This window comes from Macaca fascicularis, chromosome 5 (genome assembly GCF_037993035.2).
Source record: "Macaca fascicularis isolate 582-1 chromosome 5, T2T-MFA8v1.1".
NCBI classification, from domain to species: domain Eukaryota; kingdom Metazoa; phylum Chordata; class Mammalia; order Primates; family Cercopithecidae; genus Macaca; species Macaca fascicularis.
Window position 1 is genome coordinate 118692019 of NC_088379.1, and position 17818 is coordinate 118709836.

At 35.5% G+C, this 17818-nt stretch overlaps 1 protein-coding gene across 50 annotated transcripts in view; it reads left to right on the forward strand.

The window, feature by feature from the left end:
- Positions 1 to 17818, forward strand: part of ANK2 (ankyrin 2) — a 571823-nt gene that overhangs the window by 346274 nt on the left and 207731 nt on the right. For all 50 annotated transcript variants that reach the window (XM_065545385.1, XM_065545376.1, XM_065545380.1 and 47 more), the window contains one exon: positions 15149 to 15250. In XM_065545385.1, the coding sequence (XP_065401457.1) occupies positions 15149 to 15250 (102 nt within the window). The remainder of the gene's footprint in view (positions 1 to 15148; positions 15251 to 17818) is intronic.

Here is a 17818-nt window from a genome sequence, read left to right on the forward strand (position 1 = left end):
TATAACTCATTGTCAACACATGTTTATAAATGATTGAATGCTCAGGGTGTTGGGGACCCCGGAGTAAATGGACTTGGTCAAACTTGAGGGTAGATTTAAGGCAGGGTCCTGAAGAAGCTATCCTTGCCTCTAGGAAATAGACTCACAGGGCCCACTTAATACAAATTCCTGTAGAAGTCAAATAATAAAAGATAACTAGTAAAGAATTCTTCATTGTTCCTTAAGCCTGGCTTAAGCCTGACTTTTCTTTTAAAAGAAGATCTTGGGCATCTGGGCTAAAGTTTAGTTCCATGAGATGAATTAACTGACCTTGCTTTTGTTTTTAGTTATGTTTAAATGAGGAATTTCCTTACTTTTCAAAATTCTCTTTAGAGTTGATGCCAGTACTCTTACCCCAACAAATCAAGAATTTGTTTTGAAAGCTGCCTCAGAAGAAGTTCAGATATTCTTTGAAATGCAGTAATAACTACAAGGATTTTATTGACAGAGTTCCAACAGAAGAATTTTGTAATATAAGCTAAGTTTTTTTAAAGGCAGTGCAAGCTACAAATACTTGATTTACTCATCTTTTTTCTACTCCATGTGCTATGTACTATAATTAATCAAATATTTACATTTTCAGCCAATCCTATCTTTTACATTTTAGTGTAAAATTATGTAAATGTTGTACCTTGCATAGAATTCAAATTGAATAGCCCAACATTCCTGACAATTACAGTTCATAGCACAATGGTAAATTTAGAAAGTTACAGCAGGTCACATCCAATGAGGATAAAGCGGCATTTCAGTTGTGCCCTGGTCTTATGGGAAAAATGGGAACATGTCAGCTGCATGATATTTGTATTCTGAGCTCATGAGAAAACTCCTGTACAAAACTTTGTTTCAGTCTCGTGTGTGTTTGTGTGCTCGTGTGTGTGTGTGTGTGTGTGCATGTGCGTGTATGCACTGCAATTTCTTATTTTATTCTCACTGCCTGGCATTTCATTAAATATGTTGATGGGTCAGCATTATTCCCTTCCAGGGGCATTACAAGAGGCCCTTCCTTATTCCTAGGACATTCATGAGCAGAGAAATGGGAAGGAGTGAAGCAGAATCCAGTGTCTACAGAAAAACTGGGCCATCTCCCAGAGGTCACTCTGTGGCCTCTATCTTTAGTCCATGCCCCTCTCTTGGACTTTTTAGCCTTGCATTTTTAATTCCCTACTTTACAGTGACAGCACTTCAAGTTCAATCAGGTCAAAACCAAACTGTGTTCTTCTTTCCAATTTTAGGGTATTCTGTTCCCCTAAATTATTGATCTTCATTGAAAGTGTCACTTACTACATGCAAAAGCTACAAGTCTCCAACTTTTCCCTAGTTTCTTCTTTTGATAAGTTTTCAAAGTCAATTTCTCCAAGTTTTCAGCTTTTTTTTTTTTTCTGTATATGACTAATACTTTGTTTTCACACATCCCTGATGACACTGCTCACCAGGACTATCAAAATAGTATCCCAAATTTTCTCATGATTGCCGTGCTCTTTTTTTAACCTTTATTTTAAGCTAAGGGGTGCTAGTGCAGGTTTGTTACATAGGAATTTGTGACATGGGGGTTTGTTGTACAGATTATTTCATCACCCAGGTATTAAGCCTAGTACCATTACTTGTTTTTCTTGATTCTCTCCCTCCTCCTACACTCCACCCTGTGAAAGGCCCCAGTGTGTGTTGTTCCCCTCTCTGTGTCCATGTGTCCTCATCATTTAACTCCCATATATAAGTAAGAACATGTCGTATTTGGTTTTCTGTTCCTGCATTAGTTAGCTGAGGATAATGGCCTACAGCTCCGTCTATGTTTCTGCAAAGGACATGATATCATTCTTTTTTTATGCCTGCATAGTATTCCATGGTGTATATGTACCACATTTTCTCTATGCAATCTGTCATTGATGGGCATTTGGATTGATTCCATGTCTTTGCTATTGTGAATAGTGCTGCAATGAATATACACTTGCACGTGTCTTTATAACAGAATGATGTATATTCCTTTGGGTATATACCCCGTAATGGGATTGCTGGGTTGAATGGTATTTCTGTCTTTCAGTCTTTGCGGAATCCACATACCATCTTTCCACAATGTCTGAACTAATCTATACTCCCACCAACACTGTATAAACATTTCTCTTTCGCCACAACCTTGCCAGCATCTGTTATTTTTTTATTTTTTTTGTAGCCATTCTGACCGGCATTAGATGGTATCTTAGATCACTGTGGATTTGGTTTGCGTTTCTCTAATGATCCCTGACCTTAAGCTTTTTTTCATACGATTCTTGGCTGCATGCATGTCTTCCTTCGAAAAGTGTCTGTTCATATCTTTTGCCCACATTTTTATGGGGTTGTTTTTTCTTGTAAATTTGTTTAAGTTTCTTATAGATGCTGGATATTAGACCTTTCTGAGATGCATAGTTTGCAAAATTTTTCTCCCATTCTGTACGTTGTCTGTTTACTCTGTTGATAGTTTATTTTGGTGTGCAGAAGTTCTTTAGTTTAATTAGATTCCATTTGTCAGTTTTTGCTTTTGTTGCAACTGGTTTTGGCATCTTCATCATGACATCATCATCTGTTCCTGTGTCCTGAATGGTATTGCCCAGGTTGTCTCCCAGGGTTTTAATTGTTTCATGTTTTACATTTAAGTATTTCATCCATCTTGAGTTAATTTTTGTATATGGTGTAGGGAAGGGGTCCAGTTTCAGTGTTCTGCAAATAGCTAGCCAGTTATTCCAACACCATTTATCAAATAGGCACTTTTTTTTCCCCATTGCTTGTTTTTGTCAGGTTTGTCAAAGATCAAATGGTTGTAGGTAGGCCGTCTTATTTCTGGGCTCTCTATTCTGTGCCATTGGTCTATGTGTCTGTTTTTGTACCAGTACCATGCTGTGTTGGTTACTGTATTCCTGTTGTATAGTTTGAAGTTGGGTGGCATGATGCCTCTAGCTTTGTTCTTTTTGCTTAGGATTGCCTTGAACACCATGCCTTTTTCCCTCCAACTCATCCTCCATCATTATCCTCATCACATGCTAGAGTGGTAATTTTAAAATGGACATTTTCATATTGCCTTGTCCTGTCTTTGTAATACTCATTCTCCCTTTTAGGACATACAAAACATTAATGGTCTGGGCCCTACTTTACTTTTAGAATTTTACTTCTTTCCTGTTTCCAATATGATCTTTAATTCACTTATACTGAATTTATAATTTTCTCCATACTGTGTTCTTTCGTGCCCCTATGACATTGCACTTGCTATTCCCTGGGCTGGCTATGTTTTCCATCTGACTTATCAGCAGGAATCTTTATCAAACACTATATTGCAATCTCTATTCTAAATGTAAATAGTAAAATAAGTTTGTAAAACAAACAAACAAACAAACAAACAAACACCTATTGCTTAGACTACTGCCTCTACATGGATCTCCCTGAATCTACTTTTCCTACTTCCGTTCCTGGTCTATCTTGTAGCTAAAGTTTTTTTTTTTTTTTTAAACTTCAAATATCATAAAATCTTTGAGGGAATGAATCATGTTTATTTCTTCCACATTCAATCTCTAGCATCTAACACAGTGCCTGGTACATAGTAGGTACTTCAAAAATATTTCTTTGATTCTCATCTCAGCTAAATAACTCATTGTTAAGGACAGATTAAATTATTTCAACTATTTATCATAAAATAACCTGCTTTTGACTGATTTATTTTCGCGTGACAAATTGAAAGCTATAATTTTTTTCCAGTATGTTTACATATTTAGATAGATACAGCTAGATCTTTCCAGTAATTTAATCAAGTCAACTCAGTGAGATAAACTGGGAAGCAATTTTCTTCTTATACAGTACACATACTACATACTCTTTAGTCTCTTAAAAAATTTTATGTTAAAAAGATTTGTTGACACTGTTGTGCACCACTGGGCTGGCATGATGGGAGTGATGCAAAATGCCTTTATATGTATCTTTTAGCATAATGCTGACTTATTAGAATTGGAATTTTTCCTTCTGAAGCTCACCATTTGCACTTAGTATCCATGTAAATTGTCACAAATATGCAAAAGATGCTGAAAGCTGTGCATTCCCATTTGTGACCCACATACTTTGGAGAATGGAGTGAATGAGTAAGTTCTCAAAAATTATATACACATTAGAAAAATGGACTTTTGTCATCTTACAGATGACAGTGAACTCTTTTTAAAAATAAAAAACCCAGCTTTGGCCAGGCACGGTGGCTCATGCCTGTAATCCCAGCACTTTGGGAGGCCGAGGCGGGTGAATCATCTGAGGTTGGGAGTTCGAGACCAGCCTGACCAACATGGAGAAACCCTGTCTCTACTAAAAATACAAAATTAGCCAGGCATGGTGGTGCACGCTTGTAATCCCAGCTACTCTGCAGGTTGAGGCAGGAGAATCGCTTGAACCCGGGAGGTGGAGGTTGCGGTGAGCTGAGATTGTGCCATTGCACTCCAGCCTGGGCAACGAGAGTGAAACTTCATCTCAAAAAAACACCCAGCTTTATGGAGATATATTCAATATATCATACAATTCACCCATTTAAAGTATATTATCCAATGGTTTTTAGTATGTTCACAGAGTTGTGCAACCAACACCACAATAAATTTCAGAACATCTTTATCACTCAAAAAAGAAACTTTGTAACCATTAGTAGTCATTCTCCATTTCTCTACCCCCTCCCCCTTGTCCTCCGCATGACATCATTTGGCCCCAGGCAGTCACTTACCTGCTTTTCATCTCTGTATGTTTGTCTATTCTGGACATTTTAAATTATCAACAACAAGCTTAAATAACAGTTTAATAAAAGGGACTAGGCCAGGCACGGTGGCTCACGCCTATAATCCCAGCACTTTGGGAGGCTGAGGCGGGAGATATTTAGGCAAGTAGAGTCAGATGGCCACAGAGTGGTTAAGCTATAATTAAGTGATATCTCCTAGGAAAATCAATCACATATGTATATATATTAGACTGTTACAAATGAAAAACCTGTGTGTCCATGTGCATCTTCATGGGGCCATGGTAAGATCAACAGTGTGACAAAATGTACCATGATAGAAAAATATTTGCAAGTTCTTTTAAAATAATCTCCGTAGTCTAAGTAATTGCGAAGCTTTTAAGAATCTATTTTTTGTTCAGTCCTGAACAATTTAATGCTAAACAAGCAATCTACTTTTTAGTGTGTGCAGCCCATGGGGTGCGGTCAGCACCTCGTCTGTGTTGTGTCACGGAGCTGCTTCTGATTGAGTGATGTCTGCTTCAGAGCAGATGATCTCTGAAGCTGAAGAATAAGGAGACCAATGGGGCTAAAAATGTGGTGCCTACCTCAAGGGGGCAATAGTAAATTAACACTGTAGGATGAGGATGCGTAGCATAATGAAAAATTGATGAAAGATTTTTTTCACTTGGTTGAGTTTGTTTTTCATATCCTGACAGTTCTAAAAGCCTTGAAGGAGGCTAAGACCTAATTCAGGTTCATGTATCCTAATCCTTAAGTATTGCAGTGGGATGAACTCTAATACATCTTTTTCTCTAAACATCCTGTAATATTTTAACATACTGATTAGGAAATGAAAAGAGTTTTGTATAGAGAGTATTTCTTAAAGAAAGAATTAAATAAACTACTGTTACCAAATGATCTCAAAAGTTATCTCTCCTTTCCCTTGACCCAAATGTTGTTATAGGTGGTTGTAATTCATTTATAAAACTAACTCTTTTTTTGATGACCAGTGATGATCCAAAAGGAAATTCCTTTGGAAATTTGTGTACGATATGTAAAAACTCTCTCAGCTCTTCCGTGCTTGGGCCTGTATTCATTTTGGGGCATGTTGACTTTTAGAAGCTGGCAGAACATTTTTTACAGAGCCATCTAGCTAGCCGAAAATTGGGAAAGAGATTAGGTCTGTGATACAAATTGTTTTAAAAATAAGTTTTTCATTATTTTATGCACAATTAATACCAGTTGGAGATCCTAAAGCAATAACTGAGAACTATTTAGAATTCAATCATATATAGATGCTGTGGGCATTATTAAACATCCAATGTGGAGCTCTAAGATTTGATTATTTCCATTGTTGGCCTGAAGAAGTACATATTTCCATGTTACTTTGGTTATTAAAAATATTAGGGCAAATTATCTGGAAACCATAATAGTCAACATAGGACTTGTATAATATTTTACTTTCCTTTACATTGTCAGCATTTTGAACATAAAACAGTAAGCAGAACTTTTCAAATATATCTGTTCAACCAGTATGGTTAGAGGTTGTATGTGGAATTCAACTATGATGTTTTAAGATACCTCCACACCAAGAGGAACCAGTAACAAAAATGAGGGAATCATATTCTTCTAGTTCATATGTTATTCTCTAGAATGATATGACTCTTTAGGAAGGAATATTAACTTTTGCTACAGAGTTTAATGGCTAAAGAAACTAAGGTGCTTACCTAACTGAAGCAGTAATGTCTTAAATCTGCGTAGCTGAGGCCTCTCAAAGAGTATCTTATTTCTTGAAAAAATCTGAAGCATTAGATAGGTGTGTTAAGTTTTAACATGGACCTCAAACTGTTATTTAATCTGACATCTGACCTAAAACTGTAGCAAAATGTTTCCCTATCACTCTGATTTTCTTAGCAGAAATTTGGAAATGTTGTGATACAACTCACAAATATTTTCATCTACAAAATTACCATGTTCCTATTCAAATTCAGAAAATACATGTGTTCAGTGTTGGAACTTCTGAGTTCTGTAGGCATTTCAGAGTTATCATGCCCGGAGTACAAGTAATCAAAAACTATTGATTTTGTTCCTTACAATAACTTTAAATTTTAAATTCACCATAAATTTCAATGAGAAACCAACAAAATAATAAACACCTAAGAAAGTTTTCACCTATCTTTGTTAAAGTTCCCATTTTAGTGAAAGTTTTGGTTGCTTCATTGTCATAAACATTTTAGTAACTGGCATAGTTATGGAGACATTTTATGAAACCAAACTAATATCAACACAACAAAGTTACCTTTTAAGTCACACTTCTATTATGTCATGAAATACCAGCTACAGATTTCATAAATCTTCACTTTAATAATTCTTAAAAAATGAGCATGTATTTACGCTCATATATGTGTGTGTATGTATATATATACATATATATATATAAGCACTTTCTAAAGTTTTAAAAGCACATAGAAAATGTGAAGTATAAAATAGTTATCAAATAGTTATCAAAGATATTTCATCAGAAATATCTTTTCTGGTTTGTGGTTTTTGTTCCTACTAGTTTTTTGTTTGTTTGTTTTGTTTTGGCAGTAATTCTCATCTACTGGAGGATAGCATCACATTATTAATATTTTGATTCAATTTTCAGAAAAGTAAATGCCATAAAAAAATGAGTGTTCAGAATTTTTAGTGTATAAAATTGTCTCTGATAACTTACTTCACTTATACCAGAAAATTTAACAACTGAGATCTCTGAACCAGATCTGGTCTTCTTGAATTTGTAGTAAACATGTTGAAGAACAGGGGAGTAATGCTATTTATATAATATACACCAAGGATAATAAAAGTGGAATAACCTTCACTAATGCTAAGTGAAGAGTATAATTCATGTATAATCAAAGAGAATTATGTAATGTTTGTAATTACAAAGCCTCATGAATATCAGAACAACTAATAAAAAATGCTCCAGAGTTTGATTCTTAGTAAGCATTCTTTTGAGCTAAAGAACAAATTCTATGTATTTAGTAATCTGCATTGGCTCTTAGACTGTAACATGAATATACAATACAATTTTCATTAAAAAATCTCACATAATATAGTCTGCATTTAAAAATTGCCTCCAGTATGAAGAAAAGATAATGCTTTTAAATACTAATATTAAATCTATTTACTTCTCTGTGATTTTTGTCATCAGTTTATAAATTAGGAATAACTTATTTTTCAGGACTACCCACATTTAGCTAAATTTTAAATTTTTTATAAAGATGGGTTTTCATTCTGTTGCCTAAACTAGGGTCACCATTTTTTTTTTTTGAAACAGAGTTTCACTCTTGTTGCCCAGGCTGGAGTGCAGTGGGGTGATCTCGGCTGACTGCAACCTCTGCCTCCAGGATCTGGGTGGATTCCCCTGCCTCAGCCTCCCAAGTAGTTGGGATTACAGGCGTCTGCCACCATGACCGGCTAATTTTGTATTTTTAGTAGAGATGGGGTTTCACCATGTTGTTCAGGCTGGTCTCAAACTCCTGACCTCAAGCAATCCACCCTCCTCAGCCTCCCAAAGTGCTGGAATTACAGGTGTGAGCCACCGCATCCGGCCGGGTCACCATCTTTTAAAGTAAATATTTTTTAAAATTATAGCATACAGAAAAATGTGTAAATTATAAATGCTCATCTTGTTATGTAGGAAGTGTACATACCTGTTAAACTGCACCCAGAACTAGAATGTAGAATTAGAGCATTATCAGCAACCAAAGGCCCCTTTCTGACTCTTTCCGAAACTACTGCTGATTTCTAACACTATTTTGTTTTGCCAATTTTTGAACTTTAATAAATGGAATAAAAGATATGTCCTTTTCTGTGTCTGACTTCTTTTGCTTAGCATTATCTTTGTGAGATCTATCAATGGTGCATATAGATATGGTTCATTCATTCCTATTCCCACTGCTGTAAAATATTCAAATTTTACTCTCTTTAAAGTATAAGAATTTTAGAAAGGAATTCATGAATCTCAACACAACATTGCAAAATAATCTTAATTAGTGCTTTGAAAGAGATAGAATTGGTATGCTGTAGGTGGTTCTTATTTTTCATAGTTGGTATCTTAGGGAAAGCATTGATAAGTGATATAATTTATCTAGTGTGCTAGCAAAAATTAATGTTAAAATGTAATACTAAGTTAAGGGAAAAATTGCTGTCTTTATTTAAAAATGAAATTTCAAATAATCTATTGCTTAAAATATTTAGGTAGAGTTTATCTATTTAGTTAAACTTAGATATTGTTGTGATTCTAATTCTCAATTTTGTGTTAATAGTTATCTTAAATAACATTCAAAAGTAAAAATATAAACACTTAAGTTTACTCTACCTTCTTCCCCTAACTGAAGCATTTGTAGAGTTCACTTTTATGTCTGAACCAATTTTCTTAACACAAAGGCCACTGGATTAAGAACACTCTTTTGGGAAGTTGCATTTACTCCCTCTGAAGATTAGAGGACCTTTCAGAAATTTTTATTTAGTAGCAATCTAAAGAACTGTTGAAGGACACTATAAATGTAGGTTAACCTGCATGCTTGAGCCAGAGTGTACAACTGTATGGTTTATAAATCGGTAGCAGCCGAACAGAAATTGTCAAGTGGGATTTTGCAGTGTAAAGTGTTTTATATCACTTAATGTGTTCTGACTGCAAGAAAATAACTTCTGCAATTCTTTCTAAAAAAAATCCTAGTATATCCAGCGTGCGGTTCTTGGTTGAACCCAAATTGTTGGTTTTGACAAGATAGCAATAATAATGTGAGCTAATGAAAGAGCTGAATTAATTAAACAATAGAGCATTCCCTGGATAGAATTATAAATCTGCAAGTACAAGCATTCAGATATTACAAAGAGAGTTCTCTGCAGCATCTTCATCACTGGTGACAGACCACACCCAGTTCTGGTTCATTTTGTCCCTTTACACCTGTACATCTCAGTGTATTTTTAAGTACTCTGGTATGGCTTAGGCCTGCTGGCAACACAGTAACACCAGGAACCTTCACATTTAAAGAAAGTCACATGTGTGCATCGATAATTTGATTTATTATTGTTATTTTGCATTTATCCCTCACAAGAAAAGCCACTAATATAAAACAAACTCAATAAGTATCCTCTGTGCTGTCATTGGGCTAAGCATGCTCAAATCATCATATTTTTCCTTAGCAATTCTATAAAGTACATTTTTTTTGATAAGGAAGTTGAGACATACAATGACCCAAGATCTGACAAGTCACAATTTGCTAGACATGGATTTTAACTGATCCTACATTCCTAGGAAGAGACCTAAAATACTAAAAATGTCCCTTATTTTCCTGGTATTCTTATTAAAGTTGTTCCCTTCGAGTTACTTTACTAAGTTTTATTTATTTTGTATTGCTATAAAAACGCAGATCTCAGAGTAGCCAGGTAAATGACCCAGTTTTTACAAAGGAATGACTGCTTCCTAAGAAAATAGGCAGATTCCTCAAATTCCACAAGGAGCATGTGCTTTACTTAAGGTTAACCAGTCAGCAAATATGTGTGCTGGGCACACCATAAGCCAGAGACTGTGACAGGGGAGGTGTTTGGTGTCACTCTTTTAAGGCTAGGAGGGACTGCTGGTTGGGCCACCCTTTTAGACAAGTGGTTCTCAAACTTGAATAGTCTATTGATTTCTTTTAAAGTATATAAAAATTATGACCTCCAGTGTTATTTTTATTATAGTGTTAAGTATTAAAACATAAAACCACATAAAACTCCTTAAATTCTTGTGCTACTATAAAAAAGAAACTTTGACAAATTAAGTAAAACTAGTTATGTAAGTTTTATAGTATTATTCAAATAAAGGACATCAATTTAATACAATGAATGGAAATGTCTAAAACTAAATTTAACATATTATGTTTAGTAATAAAAAAGATGTAACCTCAGAGTTCTGTATTTAATTAGTTTCTGAATTTGACTCCAGTAAAAATAATACAAAAAATACCTTTTTTGTAAGTATGTTGTACAAACTATTCTTAATAACTTTAAGGTGGTGTTACCTACTTCAAGCTAATAAAACTTGAAGCTATCAGAGAATAGCTTTAAGAGAATACAATCTTTGAAAGCTCTCTTTATTTGCTTGGAGAGGAAATTACTATTGGGATAGAGTTGTGTACGCAAACCAATAAAAGCTAAAATTAAAAACTGAAAAAATGTTTCACTGTGGATTTTCTGTTACACTCACTGCTAATGGTCAGTGCAAGTTGGACCATATGAAGACAGCATCTGAGCGTATGTTAATATGCTACTGACTGCTGCTGCTCAGGTGCTTTTGGCTCGTCATGTCCTGCCATGTATGATGTGCAGATTCTCTGACCATTCTTGTCTCTGTACTACAGCAAAATGCTCTGTCTATTATGCGTCTGTATATCATTTGGACTTCACTTGTTATGCACTGAGTTACAAACACAAAGACATATACCGAAGTTATATGGTTATACTCACGTATAGGGTACCCCTGTAGAGGACCTGGAATATGCTAATATCTTCTTTATTAGGTTATTATTGAAACATAAGCACAGAATTAAAGAATTAAAAAACTTGTAGCAAGCTCATGGAGCCCTGTGGATATGCCCCTAGAGCCTTTGGATCAGCACTCCTTGGGGATATAATGTGGCTCTGTGAATGCACATTCCTCCCTGCCTTTCATGTCCACACTGCTGGGTGCTAAGAAAGTTGTTCTGTTTTTCTAACATTCAGATACAAGACAACATACAGAACTGTGTCAAGAAGAATTTAATGCGAAATTTTTCTTTCTTGGCTTGAGATGTCACTCCAGGGTTATAAAGGGGGCAAGTTTTAATGACATCCATCTGTTGCAGATTAAAATAGGTGGGGCTCAGCAGTGGAATTCCTTGTCCAGAGTTTGACTATGGGCGTAAGTACAATTGGTTTTAGGATTTGAGAGTCCTAGGGACATAAGCAGCAAAGCAGAGAGAGGATAGTCTTACATTTGTCTGAGACTTTCTCCCAAAGAAGTTGCTTTTGCCTCATTTTTCTCTTTATTATGCTTTTACGTGTGAAATCTCCTGGTTGAGCAAAGGAAACAGTCTATTTTAAAAGCATGCTTTTCCTCCTACTTACACTTGATTTCAAAACCCATGCTTTTATCATAATCAGTTGGGAAACACAGCATGGTAAAAATTGCTGTATCTCTCTCCATGAATGTTTGAATCCTCTTTCATCTCTATATTGATTGAAGATAACCAGGCTAACCACTGTTTATCCAAAGCACTTGTGTCAAGGGCCTTAATCACAGATTGACCTCATTGTAGGGTATGATGTGCTTGTGTCTGTGTGGAAGGGGGGAAGAATATATATTTCTATGCAGGTATATAAATTTGAGCTTCAATAATGTCAATATTCATATATAACTTTTAAAACCTCATTTTATTTCCATCCTTGAAATTTACATTCTTGGACTATTTTATAATAATATTTCCATTTAATGCATTTTCTCATTTTGGGGGAAACTAAATCCCTTAAAGCGGTTCTTGGAGAATTCAACTTATACAAAAGTCTCCTATGACTCAACTGCTGAAGTGGTCCTTGGCAGAATGGCTCGGATATTATATTTCCATAGGACCCAGACCCTTCAGGACACTGGGAGCATTGTTTGCTAAAATTCTAAGGATTTGCTATAACTTTGACATGCATCCACTTTTTAAAAGTTTGGTTCAGAAAAGAGAAAACCAGTTATAGAAACTTTTTGTTACTCTATAACGGCAAAAGCAATCCTCAATGTCGTGTCCAATCCCCAGAGAAGATTCAAAGATGGTCTATTACGTATTTCTCAGCAATACCTGAGGCCCCATCAGACCATCATCACCGCTCTAGGCTTCTGCAGTTGTGTTTCTAGGTGTCTCTTCATCCCTTCGGGGTTAGGCTCTTCTTCTGGCTCCACCTGTTCACAGCATTCTTTTTTATAGGAACAATAGAGCAACCTGATCTTTTGCTGAGTTTAATCATGTTAGGCATGTTACAGGGATACAGACAATTGGCTTCTTAATGCAAAGCATTCTTTATCACCTGTTTCCTCATTCTCAGATGAATGTGTTTCTAAGTAGTTCGTCTCAGGTTGGTACTTAACAGAGTTAGTTTTCTAGGTGCATATAGAGGGGTGATAGCTGTGAGGGTAGGGATGGAAGTCAAGAATTTTCTCTCCAGCTGAGGCACTTTATTTAGCAAGTGCCATGATTTACAGAGTAAATATGTAGACCAAAGGCATAATTGTGGTTAACGCAGATGAAATAAACCTAGAGCTCACAGGCTAGGAATCTGTAGTAATATCCACCGTGATACTTTGAAGGTGTGGGATAGGATAGCAGATAAAACTTACAGCTCTGAACTGATAAACATAAATTAAATCTCAGGTCTTCCATTAAATAAATTTGTGTAAATATGTGACTTTGGAAACTTCCTGAATCTCTTTCCTCATCTATTAAATGGGCGTAAGAATAGTTTTTTTCTCATAGTATTGTTGTATTTGTGATATAATACATGTGACTCCTTTAGCTCTGTTCCTGACCCACTAAACACTCAGTAAATGTTACCTATAAGCATCTGCTTTATGTACAAATTGGAAAGTACTTTCTAGGAACAACCTCTGATATAATACATAGCACACAGATTTGTTTTGGAAAAACTTTATATAGAGGAATAATATGTTCGTGTTTTATATCTGCAACCCAATACTATTTAACTTTCGTTGTTTTACAGTAAAATGAATGTTTCTTGTGAGATATTAACATAACATAATACACAGTATTATAGCTCACTTTTAAGTGCTGTGGCAACAAACCTGAAGGTAGGAAATCCTCCTGGAATTCAGCATTTGCCGCAAACAGCAAAATAAATTTCATAGAATAGGCATTTAAAATGAGTCACAGTTCAGTTGCTGCAGCATTGCAGATATTCTTGGAGCACTCTGCCATCGGTGCAGCCTGCAGGAAGGATGAAGAGTGAAGAGCAGTGTGATATTAATCATACGATGATGCAGTTCTAAAGAATCAGGGCATAAATTCTGGATGTATAGATTTCAGTCATACCTTTCAACTCAATAAATAATCTATCTCATTTATAAACATATAAGCCATTTGGTGTTTGGGTTAAAAGTGAGGTAATTTAGTTCTATGGTTTTCAGTCTTCCCATGTGTAAATCATTTTAACAGCATGCAAGTAATTCCATATTTGAAACTCCCAGAGAAAATACTTCCATTTCTATCTCTGTACATCATCACGGATCATAATAAATAGCTCTGACTGAGTGTGCCAAGAGGTTCTTGCCAAATACTTTCTTTGAGGGAGGGAGGCAATGTAGCCTAGTGAGAAGAATGTTTAAGAGTCATCAAACCTTCATCTCACTTCCTAGTATGTCCCTTTTCATGCCACCACTTTCTTTTTAGTCAGGTATTCTATCACAAAAAAATTATAACAGTTATGCAGGTGTCTTGGAACCCAGCAAAAGTTTATCATCATTATTATGTTATGGTTTAAAAGTCAGACTTTATAACCAAGCCAGAGGGGCCACGTGATTGTAACTGTGCATCTGGAGCAACTCTCCTTAGGATTTGCCACAGGCAGAATTCAGCTGAGTCTCCCAGCATCCAATTTTGAGGGGAGTGTGGGAAGATGAGAAACTTAAAAAGCAGTTTCCATCCAGAGTGATCATCTTTACCAAAAGATTTTAGTCTGGTATTATGTCAGGTGGTTTAAATTGAATCATGTTTTTCCAAAATCACTGGGATCACAAAATTTGCATCAGCCCAGTCCACACCTGCCAAGTAGTGCTATCCTCTTTCCTCAAAGCACCCTTGGAGCTTTCTGTTATTCCCTTCTAATGAGACCAGATGACTGCCAAGTGACCCATACTCAGTGTTCTCTCTCAGAAGCATCTGAAAACCAACAGGAAAGAAAGAGAAAGGAAAAACCCAGTAGCTTTAATTTCTTTAGCTTTCTGATTCTTTTTTGACTTGACATTAGCTCAGTATAAAGTCACTAGAATCTTGAAGCTAAAATGAATGAGTAATAGCAGTATTTGAGGCTAGCGTCAACACGTCTTCAAATGTGGCTGAAGATTTAGAATAAAGCAGTAATAATTATTTCCATTTTAATGGTTCTTTTATACCCTAAAATATTGACTTTTAATGTACCTAAACAACTCTCTAGAAACATTGTGAGGTTGCTACCTTATATAGTGAATGATTATTCAATGTTTTAAACTCAGTATTATTGAAATTTTTCCAACTACAGCTTTTCTGACTTCAGTGTAAACATTCTTGTCTTTCTGTATTCGATACATTTCTATGTCATCAATAGTTCACTAAAGGTCTTTTATTTTTCTTGCAGTCTGACAGCAACGCGAGCTTCCTCCGTGCTGCCAGAGCAGGCAACCTGGACAAAGTCGTGGAATATCTGAAGGGGGGCATAGACATCAATACCTGCAATCAGGTAAGAACATGACAGCTGGCTCTGTGTTGTGCAACGAAGAAACACTCAGTACATTCTCAGAGTCCAAGATTATTTTTGTCTTATTAAAAATACTAAAATATCAGTGACTCAGACTTCTGAAACCCCATTTTTGCCCCCTTACCAACTTTTCAAGCATCAGATGTATCTAGAGCTATATGTAGCTGAAAAAGTAGACAGATTAAAAACAACAACTGAATGCCAATTTTGTTTATGCAATGATTTGGGCCACCTTTAGCTGAAATTTTGACCAAGAATGATGTTTTACTTCTCATTTATCATCTAGTAATCCAGACCTTGGCTTCTTTCCTTCTTGACTATATGTACTTTACTCAGAGGAAACTGATTATTACAATTTAGTATAGAGAAATAAGAGGATAAAATTTTCTCCTAATTAATTTTAAAATATGGTTTATAATGAGAATAATTTGAAATTATTATTGTAAATGATGTGTCCATTCATTGTGCCCATTTGATAAGGACTTTAGAGAGTATTATACACTTTGGATATTATTTGGTCCCAATGTTGACATTTTTGTGCTATTTTTGGCTAAGATTTTTACATCATGAACTAAAGTGTCTAGTGGACTGCAGTATTCACTTTAATGCTAAATGTTGTGTTGTGTTTGTGTGTGTGTGTTTGACAGAGACCTAACTACGAAGTGAAAAATTCTGGCTAATTTTAAGTGAAAAGGAGGTAAATGTCACTACTGGATTCTAAATTATATATAAATTCCTTTTTCTACATCCTGGTATATATTGAACCCAGTTATGTTTAATTTATAGACAATTGAAATTAATAAATATTTCAATAACAACTTTTCAAAAACTGAACCTGGTATCTTATCCTCAAACTTACTGTACTCCCTAATTCCTACCTGCTGATTTCCTCAACAATGTGCCATTCCAACCCAACTGTTTCCCGTTCCTCATTTTCCCCCTCTCCAGCCCAGCACTCCTCTCTTTTTCACCTTCTGTATCCAGATTGCATAAGCTTGGATCACCTTGAGGTACTTAACAGAGTTGTCATAAAAGCCTTTTTATTGGGTTCTGTCTTCAGTCTTGTCTACTCTGATCAATTCTCCACACAATGCCTTGAGTGATAAATAAAATAAAAAGATTACAACACTTCCTTCCTCCCCAAACTTCTATGGCTACCCTATATGGCCACCAATGCCCAGATCAGTGAGGTGGTTGTATCAAAATCATCTGCAGGCGTTTGCAAAGGGTACAGGATTTCCCTCCTTCCTCTTCAGAGTCACTGGCATAAAGAGCATTGTCACTGATGTCAATATTTCTCATATTTTAGGGAAGTGTGTCTCTTATCATGAAAACATGTTGAAAGCTACTTGATGTTGGGAAAGGTATTCTGCTGTGGCCCTGAGCAGTCCTGCAGATACTCTTGGGAATAACAAGAATAAAAGACTTTGGGATTGCTTTTTATCTGGGCCATTTCTCAGGGTGGTGTTTGCAATAAGCAACCTTGAGGGATTAGGTGATATCTCCCTCTAGCTACAAAGCAGGCCTGTATGAATCCCCCAAGGTCAGTGTTCTCTTTTAACACAACCCACAGGTACGGGCATCCATCATTGGTCCTTTCTGTCAACTCTGTTAGATATGCGGGAAGAAAGGGATAGGAAACTGGTATAAGCAACAGGCTGACACTTGGCTACTGCTTTTGCTCTGAATTACAACATCCTTTGTTTCTGACCCAGAAGACTTGTATCTTCTACTAGCATTATGAAACAGTAACGGTTTAGCTTTTAATTCTTTGGTAAGATAAATCTCAAGAACGTTACATAGTTCTTAACACTGACTTACGGAATAAACCCACATTACTGTATCCCAATATGTAAAATCTTCGTGTGTTGCGCCTACATTCCTTCATCTTATTTTTCATTATGAATCATTTTATCTGATATGTTTTTTGTGTTCTTTGGACAAATAATTTGAACTTTAGATACATTAGTTACCTTAAGAAATGAAAGAACATTCAAACTCCCTATGGATATATAGACTTATTCTATATAATACTTATGAAGTTGAATATGAAATATTTAATACTTTTGATGTAAACTTAGGTTTCTTTAAGTAGATTAAATGCACTCCCTAAATATCTATTTGTTAACTTTCTAAATTTGCAATATTCTAGAGAATAAGCAATGAAACTGTTAGTTCATTTAGGTAAACTTATCATAAATAATGCCAAAAAAGAGAACCCAAGGAAAGTAAAGCTCATTTCAAACCAAATCTACTTCACACTAAAGTATAACAAATACATTAATTGTATGAAAGGTCTTAGGATTATTTTGAGAAACAATAATCTCTCAACAGTAAATACTCAATTCTTATATTTATAGACAATCTTAGCTTCTTGAGTTAGCTTTCTCTTGTAGTGGCCAGCCATCCACTAACATGTCACTATAAAAGGAAAGAACATTTATTTCTGTGAGAAGGCAACATGATGTCATGAAGCCCACACAAAATTTAGAGCCCACAGGTTCAAATTCAAGTTTCATCTCTACTTTTAAGAAGTCAGTTCACTTCAGA